Source organism: Labrus bergylta, chromosome 11 (assembly GCF_963930695.1).
Source record: "Labrus bergylta chromosome 11, fLabBer1.1, whole genome shotgun sequence".
In the NCBI taxonomy this organism is placed as follows: Eukaryota; Metazoa; Chordata; class Actinopteri; order Labriformes; family Labridae; genus Labrus; species Labrus bergylta.
In genome coordinates, this window is record NC_089205.1 from 22,212,589 (window position 1) to 22,227,168 (window position 14,580).

Sequence of the window (14,580 nt, forward strand, 5' to 3'; positions counted from 1 at the left end):
AAATGGTAAATGAAATAAAATAAAATTTAAAGAAAAAGGAAACTTGTGCAATTTGTGCAATGTGCAGTAAATTTGTATGTTAACTGTTGACAATACTTAAATTTTTACACATGTAAATAATCTGAATCCTCCTTCCAACACATTAAAAAACAGCTAGTAAAATATTCCTTTACTTTCGGGTATGCACATAATAACTGTAACCTGGGCGTTGCTGAAGCTTTAAAAACTGTGACCCGAGGCTGTGGATATTTTTTTGACTGTCTGCAGTTCTCTCTGCCGCCTGTAGGGGGCGGGGCGCTCTCTTGCCTCCACTCTACGTTACCACGTAACGTACGGAGGCCGGTGGCGGTGAGGGTGTGGACGTCGTCCCCACACAGCAGCAGCAGCAGCAGCATTCAATCTGCTGGATACGCTGAGCATAACTTCTGCCTCTCTGTGACGATATTACACGGCAACACACGACTATTCCAGGTGAGTTTATCGCCATGGGGATACATTTACAGTCAGTTTTGAACTGTTTTACCGTTTCTTTAACGTTAATATCCGTGAAGTCAGCGGTAAATCGCGGGGACGGTGTGCGGCGTCAGGAGAGTTGGTTAGCCTTTTAGCTCAACCTTCCTGTTGTATCTCATGTAGTCATCTCGATGCTGCCTGCTTTGTGAAAACCCAGTTTTAGTTGCAAGAGTGCAATTGACTTATTAAATGGTACTACCTGGAGTTTTTAGCTATTTTATGTAATTTATAAGACATATTCCACTGGGTAAACTAGATTACAGTGAAGCTAGTCAGACTGCTGTAAAGGCAGTGAGTGGTTAATGCTAGACCCTTACTGTGACATGTTAATGTTAAACACACACAAATCCTATTAAACCTAAAGTAATTAAGTTGTATTTAACTGGCTGACCACCTTTATATCAAGTTTAAGTCCAGACTCAGTTGTTCTGTCATTTACCTGACATTTTAAGTGGTTTTATCATGTAAACAAAAAGTTTAAAACACATTAATTCCTTCATTCCAGGTTATCATACACGGATGTCAAAAAGTGTGATTCCCTCCCTCTCTTGCTGTGTCATGCCATTTTTGTTACCACGTCATTATATGAAGACAAAAGTAATTGCTACCAAAGTTGCTTCTTATTTTGGCATCAAAATAATCTAATCATAGTTCAGCTTGTGCGAAATATGAAGAGGGTTATTCAAACTGTGACTTCTCCTTGTATCTACAGTGTTGATTAGAATTTATTATTTTGCACATTTCTTTTTTTTTTTACATTATAATGGTTTGTACCCAGAGATTGCTGCATTGGTATAAGCAAGAGACAAGTCAATAATCGTATAAAGGAAGTAAAGAATTGGACATGCAATGAGCCTATGTATCTATCCTTGTGTACACAGAGTGCTTTTCACAGCCACGTGTTGTGAGTCACAATGCTGTAAACTTCCCATACAGTATTACTAAGTTGGATACGATTACTCAACACTTGGATTAGGGGTTGCTTGGCTTTCTTCTTTTTAATGTCTGTACAGAATCACGGGAGAGAGGATATTCCTGTCTGAAGGTCTGACTGATTTAAAAAAATGTGTTAATAGCAGAACTCCTCTTTCCCTCATCTTCAGATATCGTTTGAGTGCTCCAGAGTCTATTTGATTGAGCCCCTGGTTGCCCCAAATGAGGGACTGATGCTGACCAGGACCCTGCTGAACCCCTCGGGTCGCCTCTTATCTGTCCCAGTTTTGTTCTACATCTACTCCTGAGGTTGCAGACAAGAGAAGAAGAAAACAGCCCTGAAAATGGATGATATCTTCACACAGTGCCGGGAAGGCAATGCAGTGGCTGTACGCTTATGGTTGGACAATACAGAGAATGACCTCAATCAGGGGTGAGCAAAAGGTTTATTTGTTTGTTTTCTCATACTAATGGTTTCCAGAATTCACGTGCACAAACTAGAATAGTGTCTGATATTTTCCCTATTCTCTAATTTAAATGTTCAGCCAAGTATTGCTGCAGAAATATGTTATGTTATCTGCAAAACTTGCCAGGACATAAATGTGTGACGCTAGATAAAGTGCATCAGATTATCAAGGAAATATCTCCTACACCGCAGTGTCACTGCTTGCTTTGAATGTTGCATTTTGAAGTTCAGTTTTTGAAGCACACAGCCCGCCTTTTTATTCCCCAGTGAGATTATGGCCTGTGATTGAACCCATTTCCTTGTGGGCTTAAGTTTATGTCCCAGATGCCAGTGGAGTAATTCAGAAGCATGATGCTGGACCGGAAACCTGCCTCGATAGTGGACTTTATCTTGCTCTTAGTTGTTGCTGCAATTCAATATAGGCCTTACAGAAAGAATAAAATATATACACACTGCAGGCTTCTGTATGATTTGACATGTTTAGTAAACATAAATCTGCCCGGTAGTTACAGATCATCAGTCAGCCTCTGTATCCTCAGATGACTCTGGGCAAAAAAGACTTGGCGAAGCTTGTCAGTGAAGTAGTTGTGGCCCCCGTTGAAGCTTCTCTTTTGGATCTCTTTTGTTTTCAAAGCAGCAATAGAAGTACCGGTAATTGATATTTTACGATGGCTGTTAATCTTGGTGCTGCTCCCTCTGTTTTTGCCTTCCCTATATTTTAGTATATTTGTTGTGGAAGTTAATCACAATAGCATTTAGCAGTTTTTTTCAAATCTATTATTGATATGTTTACAATGAAGCTATTAAAATGCAGCAGACTGAGGCCAAGGCCATGTTTGCTTTCTGACAATGCATTCCCGTACATGTAGATACTGCCACCACATGCAGAATCAATTGAGCTTCTTTTTCACTAAAGCATGCACTAATGAATATATTTCTTCAAATCACAATGTTTACTATGAACACTGATTGGACATCTGCATCGAAATGGCAAGAAATGTCCCTTTGGCAAGAAATGATGGAAGATCCGGTCTCTTTTTAAGTCTGCTTTGGCTTTGTTTATTGCAATGTTCTTCTTTATTATTGTTTTTTTCTCGTTGTTGTTAGACTGGATGATTGTATCAAGTAGGGTGGATCCATGCACCCCTAATGGCTCGTCCATTAGCTGATTACATGTCAAGTTCCCTTTTCAGTTGATGTATGTTCCTACAGTGGGGGTAAAACACACTTATTATTGCCTTTAGAGAGTTGCTAATTCATTCCTTGCTGTATTTGAGTAAACGTGCCATAATTCAGCCTATCAGATCCTCGCTGTAATATTTGCTGAGCTCCTGGATGATAGCGTGTTTACACTGATGTAATGCCTAGACAAGGAGTAGTAGAGGAATGCTGAATCTCCTTACAAGGAATAACACACAGGCCTCGAGGGAACCATCTACCACCTACCAAAATTTAGAGAGAGGGGGAGGAGATTATTGTAGCTGGGAAGGGCTTTAAGAGTTATGCGTGACGAGACAGAGAATCTTTGTGTGTGTGTTGTGTGCCAAATAGTGAATTTTTCAACAGAGAAATGGAGCACATCACCCCCCTCCTCCACCTACGTGCTTCCGGTATTCCTCTCCCAGCGGTATTAGATAGCTCCCTTCATTTCCGCTCAACATTTCCTCAAAGTTAAGAAGAGTTAATTGCAAACTTTCAAACAAATTCTCCGGTCTTTTTCTGAATATGTGTTACACTGCCACTTCCCTTTGTCTGAAAAATATGTCTGAAGGGTAATATGTCCTTTTTTTTCCCATTTCTGACTAAAACCATTGTGTTACAAATCCAGTACTTGTTAAATGATTGTCATTGATTTAAAGTTTAAAGTGTTGACTTAAATGAAGCCACTCAAAGAAGCCGACTGCTTTCACTTGTCTGGTAAAAAATGGTATGCAGGAAGTTGAGTTTTAGACAGTTGGTCAGACAAAAGTTAAAAAACGACAGCAACAACATTGTCTTAGGCTATAGCAAACTGTAATGGGCATTTGTCACTGCTTGACATTTTATAGAAAACAAGCTGAGCTAGCAAGCTTTATGATTTCAGCCCTGGTTGTATGAAAGCTGAGATTTCATCACAAATATTAGAATAGCTCGGTACTGTCCCCCATATCCCTAACTCATAGTTCCAATTTAAATTGCGCTTGGTCCAAACTGAGAAATAAGTTTCATGATTTTGTGTTTTCTTTGGCTTTCAAGTGTTTAATCATGGCACCGCTGGTTATCTTAATTTAGCTTCTTCAAAATACACATTTAAAAGGAGCCTTGTACATGTGTGAGCAGAACACTTACTCTATCACTGATAACCATTCAGGACGGTCAGACCACACTTTTATTATTATGCTATTAATGTTAAAGCTTGTTGTTTATAGGATGGAGGTAGCTTTATAGCGTGGATACTGACTTCATTCATAACTTCTGTGATGGTGTGAGTAGAAGTTTGAGTCTGTAACCCTGCAGTGGTTACTGTTGTAACTAGACAGTGGTGTCACGGCTTGTTGAAGCACGTAGGCATGATTTCAGAAGAAAGTAGATCTGTGAACAGACAAAGTCAGTCTATCACATTTAACAAGGGTTGTTGTTTTTTTATGACTATACACAGGTAAACCTTATTGTTCATTGTCAACCACTGTCTACTCAGCTGCTGTGCTTCATGTGGTGCAGACAATGCTGAAATTAGTGTCTGTTACTGTTCAGTCGCAGCATCCTCTGCTCTCTCTGTGCGATGACAGTGTTTTAAAAAAGTTTTTCCCATAAAGTTTTCATGTAGCTGCATACCGGAAAATAAAAACACAGACAGTATAATAATAAATCTGTGACAGGCACTGATACTATCAGCCAACCAAAAATAGTTCAGGCTATACCAAATCCAACACATAGGCAATTCTGCTTGAAATAATGTGCTTTCATGTACTGTATGTTCAGCATTATTTAATAAAGCATGATGATTTCTTGATGTTTGAAGAGGTGACAAAATAAAGAAAAGAAATACCAGAAACGTGTTTCTCCTGAACCACTGAAGTGACAGTTGTACTACATACAGACAACTGTTTAGAAACCATATATTTCTTCTTCTGTGGCTCCTCTTTTTATCTGATAGATTTGTCTGGGAGTTTGTTTCCCTTATCTGAGATTTGTTATATGACCCAGCGAGGATGTCGGGGCACAGACATACAGGGTGCAGACAGGGCTCTTCCTCTGGCTTTTCCCTCTGCCAAACTGAGCACTGTTGGCAGGTGGAAGTGCCTGAAATAAATTACCGCAGCCTGTGTGGAGGGGCTGAGCAGAAGAAAACCCTGGCACTCAAGTGCCTTTGGGTTGTGGGGATGAAGCCAGCTTGAGGGGAAATCTATCCTATAAAAAGAGCCCCTAAATAGACATACACAAGTAGAAAGCAGATGCCAGAATGTCAATGGATGTGAAAGTGGTAGATTCTGTACAGTGTTAGGTGGATTGGGTCCTTTTTTCTGTTTACCAATTTGGGCTGAAAATGTGATAAATTAACAATGCACTTGTCAAATACAAGTCATTTGTTTGGTGATATTTAGAAAAGGTCACATCATGTCTAATGTTATCAGCACACACAGAGAAAAAAATGCATACTAAACTTGACTTCTAAACATTTTTTAGGGCTTTTTCTCGTTCAAGTGAAGTTGATTGAAACGGGTAAAACACTTGATAAAGCAGTTTCATATTCAAAATAAGTGTGAAGTTGTTAAGCAGTGTTATACTAAGCTCCACTGTACAGGGTTAAGGACTTTGTGCTGAGTTGTCACTTAAATAGCCCAACTTTTCTGAGTTCTTCTGTGCCAAGTTCCTGTTGGTGTAAAGAGATCAAATAATGAAAAAGATGTAAAAAAAAAAAAGGGACAGTTAATTGACATGAGACTTCAAGTACTCTCCCTCTTCACGTGTTTAGTGTTTAAACCTGAATTCCTGAACAAACACGGACATTCACAGATTTGTTAACAACGATATTAAAAGAGAAAAGCAGCAAATCTGCACATTGGAGAAACTAAATTAAAGTGAGGGGGCTGCACAGGGACTGGCACTCCAAGCAGTTTGGGGTTAGGTGCCTTGCTCGAGGGTACCCTGGTAGTGCTAATGATTTAAACCAGCACCTCTCCAGCATCCAGTTCCAATTCCAGACTTGGTCCAAATCGGGACTTGAACCAGGGAACCTCCCTGTTCCTGTGTCCCAAGTCTACAGTTAAAACATCTTTTAAAAAAGGCACATTTTAACAGTGAGTCTACTGTAGTACAGATAAGCAGGGTGTTAATAGTGTTTATGTGTGAAATGTAGCTTACTAAATTACAGCCTTTAACTTCATGACGCTACTTCCTCCTCTAAAAGACCCTGAGCTTACCACAGAAACCTAATAAAAAATTATAGAAGTGAGTCTGTGGGGAGGTTTTCTCTCATAAACTTTGACTAATTAGTTTTAGAGATTTGGCCTTTTGGTCTCAGAGGAAATTGCACACAGAGCAGATGTGGTGTGGCTGCAGCAGGTCACCCAGATTCACAGATAGATGTGTGTTGTGGGACTGAGGGTTTGTGTGGGACTCTTGATGCTGTTTTGCGCCGAGCTCTGCAGGATGTGTGAATGCAGGCCAGTGAATTGATGGCAGGGTAGGGGGCAGAGGGTTCCTGCAGAATCATAATACTCCCTCAGTCCTCGGACCACATTATCATGCTGTGTGCCTACACATAATTTCAGAAAGAAGTGCAGAACTCTGTTAACAAGAGGATTGTGCTGTGTTTGGCTCGGCACAAACAGTGAATGGAAAAGTGTCTGGAACAGGGAATTTATCATCGAGACAGACCAGCTGTTTGAGTGGAAAGAAAAGAGAGAAGATGAATTTGAAGGAGACATACGGGGGAGTGGAGAGACTTCAGATGAGTGAAGAAACTTTGTCAGGGAGGAGGAGGAGGTGACCACGACCCAGCAGAGAAATGAAGAATGACACAATCACACATAGCAGCTGGAGCGTCTGCATGCTTAAGGAAGTCTCACTGCGCCTTTATAAGGACTGCAGTGAACACTCGGCGTGCCTCATCATTTTCTCTTTTCCTGATTGACTCTGTCACTCAGCACTTACTGTGTCTTTATCTCTTCTCCTCTGTGGACATATTCCATCAGTCACTCTGCCATGTAATCGAGGCCACTGTCCTACATGTGTTGCTGCCAGTGTCACAGCGACAATGAGGAATGATGAGTGCCAGAGGCCTGTTAGCTGTTGAACGAACTTCCTGTATTGAGAGGAAGATGACTGTAATTCCTCATAAAGCTGAGGTCACAAGTGTAAAAAAATGCAGTAGTTGGAGATAAACAGCTTGGTTGCCCTAACAAACAAAGCTGCTGTTAGCGCTGCAGACTTATGAAGGCCATAACATTCAGTTTGTTTTGATCAAGGTTTGAGTTGTTGATCCAGCTTATGTTGATTTTGTGGATTTAGTTTTCAGAGATGTTCATTTCGACAGCACTGTATCTGTAACTGAAACTACAGAATTAGAAAGAAGCTTATTTACCTCAGAATATTTTATGATGATTTCTAGTTATAGGGTAATGGCTACTGAGTTTACATGTGGCCGTGTCGCCGATGTCAACCGCTGCATCGGTTCAACATCGGTATCGGCTGATATTGGCCTTGTTGACAGACATCGGGTATATTGGAAAATAATGTGGCATGAACCGAAGTCAGCAGTAGCCGATGTTGATTTGTTATGTCAAATCAATTGAATGCTGAATCAAGTACACTTAACTACTGATTCAGAGAAGAGGATTTTATTGGGCAGATGACGTCACCTATTGAACAAACTCGTACTTGTTTTCAAAGTCAAACATGAGAGAAAATGGTTGGCATTGTGGGAGTCTTAGACTGAAAGAAGTCATGAAACAAACATCGTGTCAGAATCAGGAACTGACTAAATTGTTTTTTCAAACATCAGTTTTTTTTTTCATCTCTAGTTTTTATCTATAATCATACACGGAGCACTGCAGGAACGACATCATGACATGCTGTAAACTATCCAACCATAGTTACAAGTTGACCACTAACCAACACAAAAAACTGATGGAGGCAAAGGTAGGTGATGGATCCTGAGCTGCATGAGCAGGACAGCACGACTCCTGTTTAAGGCATTTAAATGTGAGTTTTGAAGGTAAAACACACCACAACCATTTTGGCTGATAAAGGACTTCAGTCTGGCTCTGCACTGGAAAAATAGGAACAGTAGTTGGGCCGGAGAGTGTAGTTCAGGATTTGTGATATTAGAGGGCACAGTGGACAATGACTGTCCAATCAGGGCGATGCAATTGTTAGTGGGCCCAACCCTGCTGACCATCTTGTTTTTCTCTGGAATGCCTTCTTGTTGTTGTGAGTGGTATTTTGAGTGTCAAAGCAAAACACATATGCTCCAAAAAAACACTCTGAGTCTGTACCTCTTGGTTTTTTGCCAAGACCACCACAGAGTTGTTTGCAGGGAGTAACCAACCGTGGATAACTGAGGGGCTGAAGTGGCTACTGTACTTTTTCATCCCTCTAAAAACGTGTTTCCTGCTTGCAGCTTCCCCATTTAAAGTTCTTGCTGTGCTTAAGGTTTTGGTGAAACCTTCACTGAATGTGAATGCTCCTCTCTCTGTAGAGACGACCACGGCTTCAGCCCTCTCCACTGGGCGTGCAGGGAGGGCCGCTCCAGCGTGGTGGACATGCTCATCATGAGAGGGGCTCGCATCAATGTCATGAACCGTGGAGACGACACCCCCCTGCACCTGGCTGCCAGCCACGGACATCGTGACATCGTAGGAAAGGTAGGGCTCATGTAAACGCTGCTGCATGCACACAGAAGTGCAGCAAGAGGTTCCCTCCCACGGTTTAACCATCATCCCTTAACTCCTTGTTAAAACCTTTTCTGCTTCATAATATAAGTTTCCTCTTTATTAAAACATTAAAAACTTTCTCTGACCTCTTTTTCAGAATAAATCTTTTAGTGTGCCTAAAATTGAATTTTTCCCCTTCTCAACTAGACTAATAAACTCTACCTAACATGTTTTGCACACAGGTGTTCAGATCTCACAGTCCAATAAAATGATGCATCTCCTCAAGTTTGGTCATAAAAACAGGATATTATGAAACTGAAAAATGATGACATCTGAACAGCAATTATGAACACAAAGGTCTTGTCTGTTCTTGCAACTCCACCATCAGCAAGAAAAAGCAAGTGGAGCAAGCCTGATTTTCAAACCTGCCCTACACCTAATCAAATGTTCAGGACAGATCAAAATATTTCAGATTTAAAAAAAAAAAAACTTACAATATGTAATTTATTCTTACTGTGTTTGAGGTAGTCCTCTTGTCTTGCTACTCTTTGAAAGCCTTCTTATAAGGGTTAGCCATTAGGACTAATTGGCTGCAAGCTAAATCTATAGCAGATGGATAACTTTTCACCCATTATATTTCTGTAAAATGAGAGCACTAGAAGAACAAGTCTACTATTTAAAGTAAGGTTTGTACACAAAGCAGTAGCTGCAATACAACCAGCAGTACAGTCATTCATTTAATGATAGTCTGTGGACGAATCCCCAGTATGTCACATGTAATATTTGTATATACTGTGTGTACATTTAGGGAGATGCAGCATTCACTTTGATGAATGCTTGTTTTGTAAAACAGATAGACCTCACATATTGTAATTTATGTTTAAAGACATTCATTCTATTCTCTGAACAAACAGGAACATGCTGTATCAAAGTGTTAGGTATGCCATCAGTGCTTTAGAGTGTCTGACTTAGAGTTGCTGCCAGGCAGCTATTGAGTTTAATATTAGGCATGTCTCAATACCTCTGGTATGTGTCCACAGGCGAGATGAACCTCCATGATTTGTGTTTGCAGCATTGACACTCATCTCTGTGTACAGCTCAAACAAGACCTGAGCAGCTTTGTTTATCACATAATCTTTTGTTTCTGCCTATTTTAGCTGATCCAGTGCAAAGCAGACACGAACGCAGCAAATGAACATGGAAACACACCTCTGCATTACGCCTGCTTCTGGGGCCAAGACCAAGTGGCTGAGGTCAGTGCGCCCCCTGGTGGTCTTAAACTGAGACTGATCAATTTTATGATGAAGCATTAAATGTTGCTGACACAAGTCTTACTTTTTTACTCAGGACCTGGTCACTAATGGGGCTCAGGTGAGCATCTGTAACAAATACGGAGAAACCCCAATGGACAAAGCAAAACCACACCTGAGTGAACTCCTCAGAGGTATCCAGACAACACATCGACCTCTTTCTCACGTATCAGTGTGCCTTTGATTCTCTTTTTGATCAATTGTCGTAATGCGTTATCTCTGTCCCTCCACCACACAGACAAGGCTGAGAAAATGGGACAGAACTTGGCTAAAATTCCCTTCAAGGACACGTTCTGGAAAGGCACCACCAGAACTCGACCCCGTGAGTTTCACACACACATAAACCAGTTTATTAGCAGACCAGTTTCCATCAGTTGGTTTGGTCTGAGCGGTGCATGAAAGGGAAAAAAAGGTTCCGTACTGGCGCTGGCACCATTACTGGCCTTTATGTAGTGTTTGAAAAGTTGACCACTTTTCCGTCTGCTTAGCATTTTGCTAAATGTCACATGAATAATGAGGCTTTTGTCTGAGCTTTAACTTGCCACTAATGTTTCTCTCAATCTTGTGTTGTTAGGTAATGGCACTTTGAACAAACATGCAGGCATTGACTACAAGCAGCTCTCTCTCTTGGCTAGAATAAATGAGAACCAGTCTGGAGAGGTAGTTTATCTTCTTATTTTTACTATTTAAATGAACTTAAAGGCTGCTGAAGATCACTTCTAACTTTGTATTTATTTATTTATTCCCTGTCAGCTGTGGCAGGGACGCTGGCAAGGAAATGAAGTTGTAGTTAAAGTGCTCAAAGTTCGTGACTGGACCACGAGGAAAAGCAGAGACTTTAATGAGGAGTATCCCAAACTCAGGTTAGTATCTAATCCTCACTTCTCCACACCTTCTGTGTTCTGTACTGTTGTTGTCTCCCATTTGTCTGTTTGCATTGTGTTGAACCAATCTTTATGTATTCTTTATTTTTGGGAGGTGCTGCATCTCACACAAGTCTGTTTGTATCAAATCCTACGTGGGTTTGCCTTTTTTTGTCCGTCTGTCTGTCTCTCTCCCCTGTCCCTCCCTCTTGGGCTCCATCCCAGGATATTTTCCCACCCAAATGTCCTACCCATGTTGGGAGGATGTCAGTCTCCTCCTGCTCCCCACCCTATCATCATCACACACTGGATGCCTTATGGCTCCCTCTACAACGTGCTGCATGAAGGCACCAGTGAGTACCACCACTCTGGTCACAAAGCTGTACTTGTCTCCACTGTTGATGGGTTTTATAATTATCATTTGATTTATTGCTCTTGTGCATTTGTCATTATGCTGTCGTCACCTTTATTACAGCAGCAAGTTCAGTGTCGCCCTATCTTGTGTGGGAAACCAGAGTGTCCTAAACCTGCTTTTGTTTTTTATCCTGCCGTCAGACTTTGTGGTGGACCAGACACAGGCGGTGAAGTTTGCGCTGGACATTGCATGTGGGATGGCCTTCTTACACACTCTTGAACCCATGATCCCTCGCCACTATCTCAATAGCAAGAGTGTTATGGTAAGAAGATATTTGAGTGTAGAATTCAGGCTCATAAAAGTATTGATTGTATGTAAATGTTAATCGTTGAACGTATATTTTGTGTTGCCTTTAAACACAGAGAACTGCAGAAGAAGGAAATGTCTGTTACAATTTGAAGTCCCCTGTTTCCACAGATAGATGAAGACATGACAGCAAGGATCAGCATGGCAGACGTCAAGTTCTCCTTCCAGTGTCCCGGCAGGATGTACTCGCCTGCATGGGTGGCCCCGGAGGGTAGGCATCACTCAAACAGCACAGATCAGAAGTGACAGCTGAAGCCACAAAAGCTCCAGAGTAAAAGATTGAATGCTGGGAACTCTAGACTCTCTCAGAGTTTAATGCAATTTTGCAGCCGATATCCTGGGAGATTGGGTGAAATTTGAGCATGTTTGAAACATAAACAGATTTATGAAATGTGAATATAAACAGGGATGAAACAAACATCAACAAGGATTCACAGAGGAGGATTGGAGTTTACAGAGCAGTTTGTGGAGCATGATGGAGACGTAGTATGTGTAGGGTGCAGGGGATATGTTGCGACCAGTTGCCATAGAAACAACCATGCAGCATACATGCGGTGGTTAGTGAGTCATGAAATTGAGAGCACAAAATGCTTGCCACTGAAACATTTACAGTTTACATGTTTTTGAATCCAGCACCAACTGAGGGATGTGCATGGTGTTTTTGGAATTCAATCGTTGTATATAAAAAGCATTAAGTAATGTTTCATTTAGAAAGTATACTAAATATTTAAATCTTACAGTCATCATACTGTTTGGGTATTTGCACTCAGCCCCTGCATTACTATGGTAGATGGGGTAGTGTCTGTTGTGAAGGGTTTTGTGTTACATTAACTTGTTGCCCTTTTCAGCTCTGCAGAAGAAGCCTGAAGAGATCAATCGTCGGTCAGCAGACATGTGGAGCTTTGCTATCCTGCTGTGGGAGCTGGTGACCAGAGAGGTGCCGTATGCAGACCTGTCCAATATGGAAATAGGCATGAAGGTTAGCAGAGCCATCTTTTCCTTATTCAGTTACCAGCTGAGTGGCAGATGCTTGCAGACAAAACTACGGTTACTCAAAGCTATGATTTAAGAATGTATTTTCCACTAAAGCAACATCTCTGTTTGCTTTGACTCCCAGGTTGCCTTGGAGGGTTTGAGGCCCACTATCCCCCCCGGAATTTCTCCCCACATTTGCAAACTGATGAAGATATGCATGAACGAAGACCCAGCAAAGAGGCCGAAGTTTGACATGATTGTGCCAATTCTTGAAAAAATGCAGGACAAGTGAAAAAAAAGAAGTCCTCTTCCCTCCTGTTCTGAACCCGACCTCTTATCCCAGATGGTGTTGTGGTGCTTACCAGTATTGCCTTAAACTCTTACTCCTCCGCTGCATCCAACACCACTGTCGCTTCTGAGTTTAACTCAGCAGCCGTCACTTCTTTTATATTGTTTTTTTTTGTGTCTTTTTTTTTCTATGTGATATAAAGTTTTAAATTGTGTCGTCATCTTTGTCACTGATCTGCTGATACTGTCTGCACAGGAGCTTAATATTGACTGTTCATCTTCTAACCTGTAAACATGTGGACTGAGTACAATCTTCAAACTTTTAGACTGAATAACCTGTGGAGGTAGGCATGGCAGTCTGCTGCACTGCTTCAGTGGATGTAAAGCCTTATTTTATTACTGGAGTGAGCTTACTATAAAGAAGTCGCCCTGTAAGGATTGTGCTCCTCTTTAATAGTGCCTCCTATAAAAACAAATGACACGTTAACTCTATGCTTGTCTTGTGGGAAATGTTCATGAACTGAATTCAGCTGGGCAAGCATGAGGGATGTCTGAAACCAAGCATTTAAATATTATATAATTATGCATAAGTATATGAATGAGTGGTGCTAATGAGAGCATTAAGAAGTGTTCTACCATTCAGCTTGGCTGTGTAGTGATGAGTAGAGCTTGAGCTTTGGTCTCTGTACAACCTGCTGAATATGACTTTAACCCGGCCTTACAAACTCTTTATTTGTTAAAGCATAAATGTCAGTGTTGTTAAATGCAATTTTGGGAATATTTCTTTCAAAATGCCTTGCAAAATGTCACATCTTTGATTGTTCATTTCTATTTTGGACTTTTATTGACTAGATTTCTCAAATGTTTTACCATGATCTCTCTTTTTTTTAAAACCATAACGGATTAAATATTTGAATTATGTTAGCTGTACTGTCCAACAAAGGGTGCAGTCAGTCTCGAGTTCAAGATTTCTAAAAGTGTAGTTATCATGTTGCATACTGGCAATCTACACAACATGTATTAGCCTGTGTTTCTTGTAGCGTCAGACATGAGTAATGCAATCCATATGTAACTGATTGATGGATAACACAGGTACATCTATTATCGTTTTGTTTTCCAGCATGGGAAATGCCTTCCCACAATTCTGGCTGCATGAACAGCTGTTGTCAACAGAAGAGGACTGGGACACTGAGGGCAGTTATAACCTCAAGAATATTGTCTTATTATTTTCTATTTTTTATTATTTTGGTCATAGATTAATTCTGAATTTGATTATCAGTCTCTTGGGTTGTTTCTGTGCCCCCACCAGCTTGCTCGTTTGTGCTGAATCACAGGTCGAAGCCAAATCAAGAATGAGATATACAAAAGTTTGTATTTATATATATATAAATATATTAAAAAGGTAAAAACATGGACAGCGGGAATGTTTTAATTTATTGCTGAATACTTTCATTTAGCTTAATTTCATCCATCCATCCATTATCCATACCGCTTATCCCGTTCGGGGTCGTGATGGGCTGGAGCTGATCCCAGCTGTGATTGGGCGAGAGGCGGTACGTTTGTTTTATTGAACATGCAACTGAAATAGAGAACTTCTCTGTGCAGTCGTTTCTAGTGTGGGCTGAAGTGGCGGGGCCAACAGTCAAGATCTTTT

The 14,580-nt window shown here is 40.9% G+C and overlaps 1 protein-coding gene across 1 annotated transcript; it reads left to right on the plus strand.

The window, feature by feature from the left end:
• The first annotated feature begins 338 nt into the window (after positions 1–338).
• On the plus strand, positions 339–14,339 carry LOC109994613 (integrin-linked protein kinase). The gene is made up of 13 exons (XM_020648038.3): positions 339–471; positions 1,617–1,879; positions 8,595–8,760; positions 9,927–10,022; positions 10,117–10,213; positions 10,318–10,401; positions 10,654–10,739; positions 10,833–10,942; positions 11,168–11,295; positions 11,498–11,619; positions 11,775–11,874; positions 12,512–12,642; positions 12,781–14,339. The coding sequence occupies exons 2-13, from the start codon at positions 1,791–1,793 to the stop codon at positions 12,928–12,930; spliced, it is 1,359 nt and encodes a 452-aa protein (XP_020503694.1). The 5' UTR covers positions 339–471; positions 1,617–1,790; the 3' UTR covers positions 12,931–14,339.
• Positions 14,340–14,580: the final 241 nt, after the last annotated feature.

What these genes read in the sequence shown, in the direction of transcription:
- LOC109994613 (XM_020648038.3), top strand. Translation starts at nt 1,791, where the DNA reads ATGGATGATATCTTCACACAGTGCCGGGAAGGCAATGCAGTGGCTGTA. An exon ending in ATGAGAACCAGTCTGGAGAG is followed by an intron (nt 10,740 to 10,832) that starts GTAGTTTATCTT and finishes ATTCCCTGTCAG; the next exon opens with CTGTGGCAGGGACGCTGGCA. An exon ending in CGTGCTGCATGAAGGCACCA is followed by an intron (nt 11,296 to 11,497) that starts GTGAGTACCACC and finishes TCCTGCCGTCAG; the next exon opens with ACTTTGTGGTGGACCAGACA.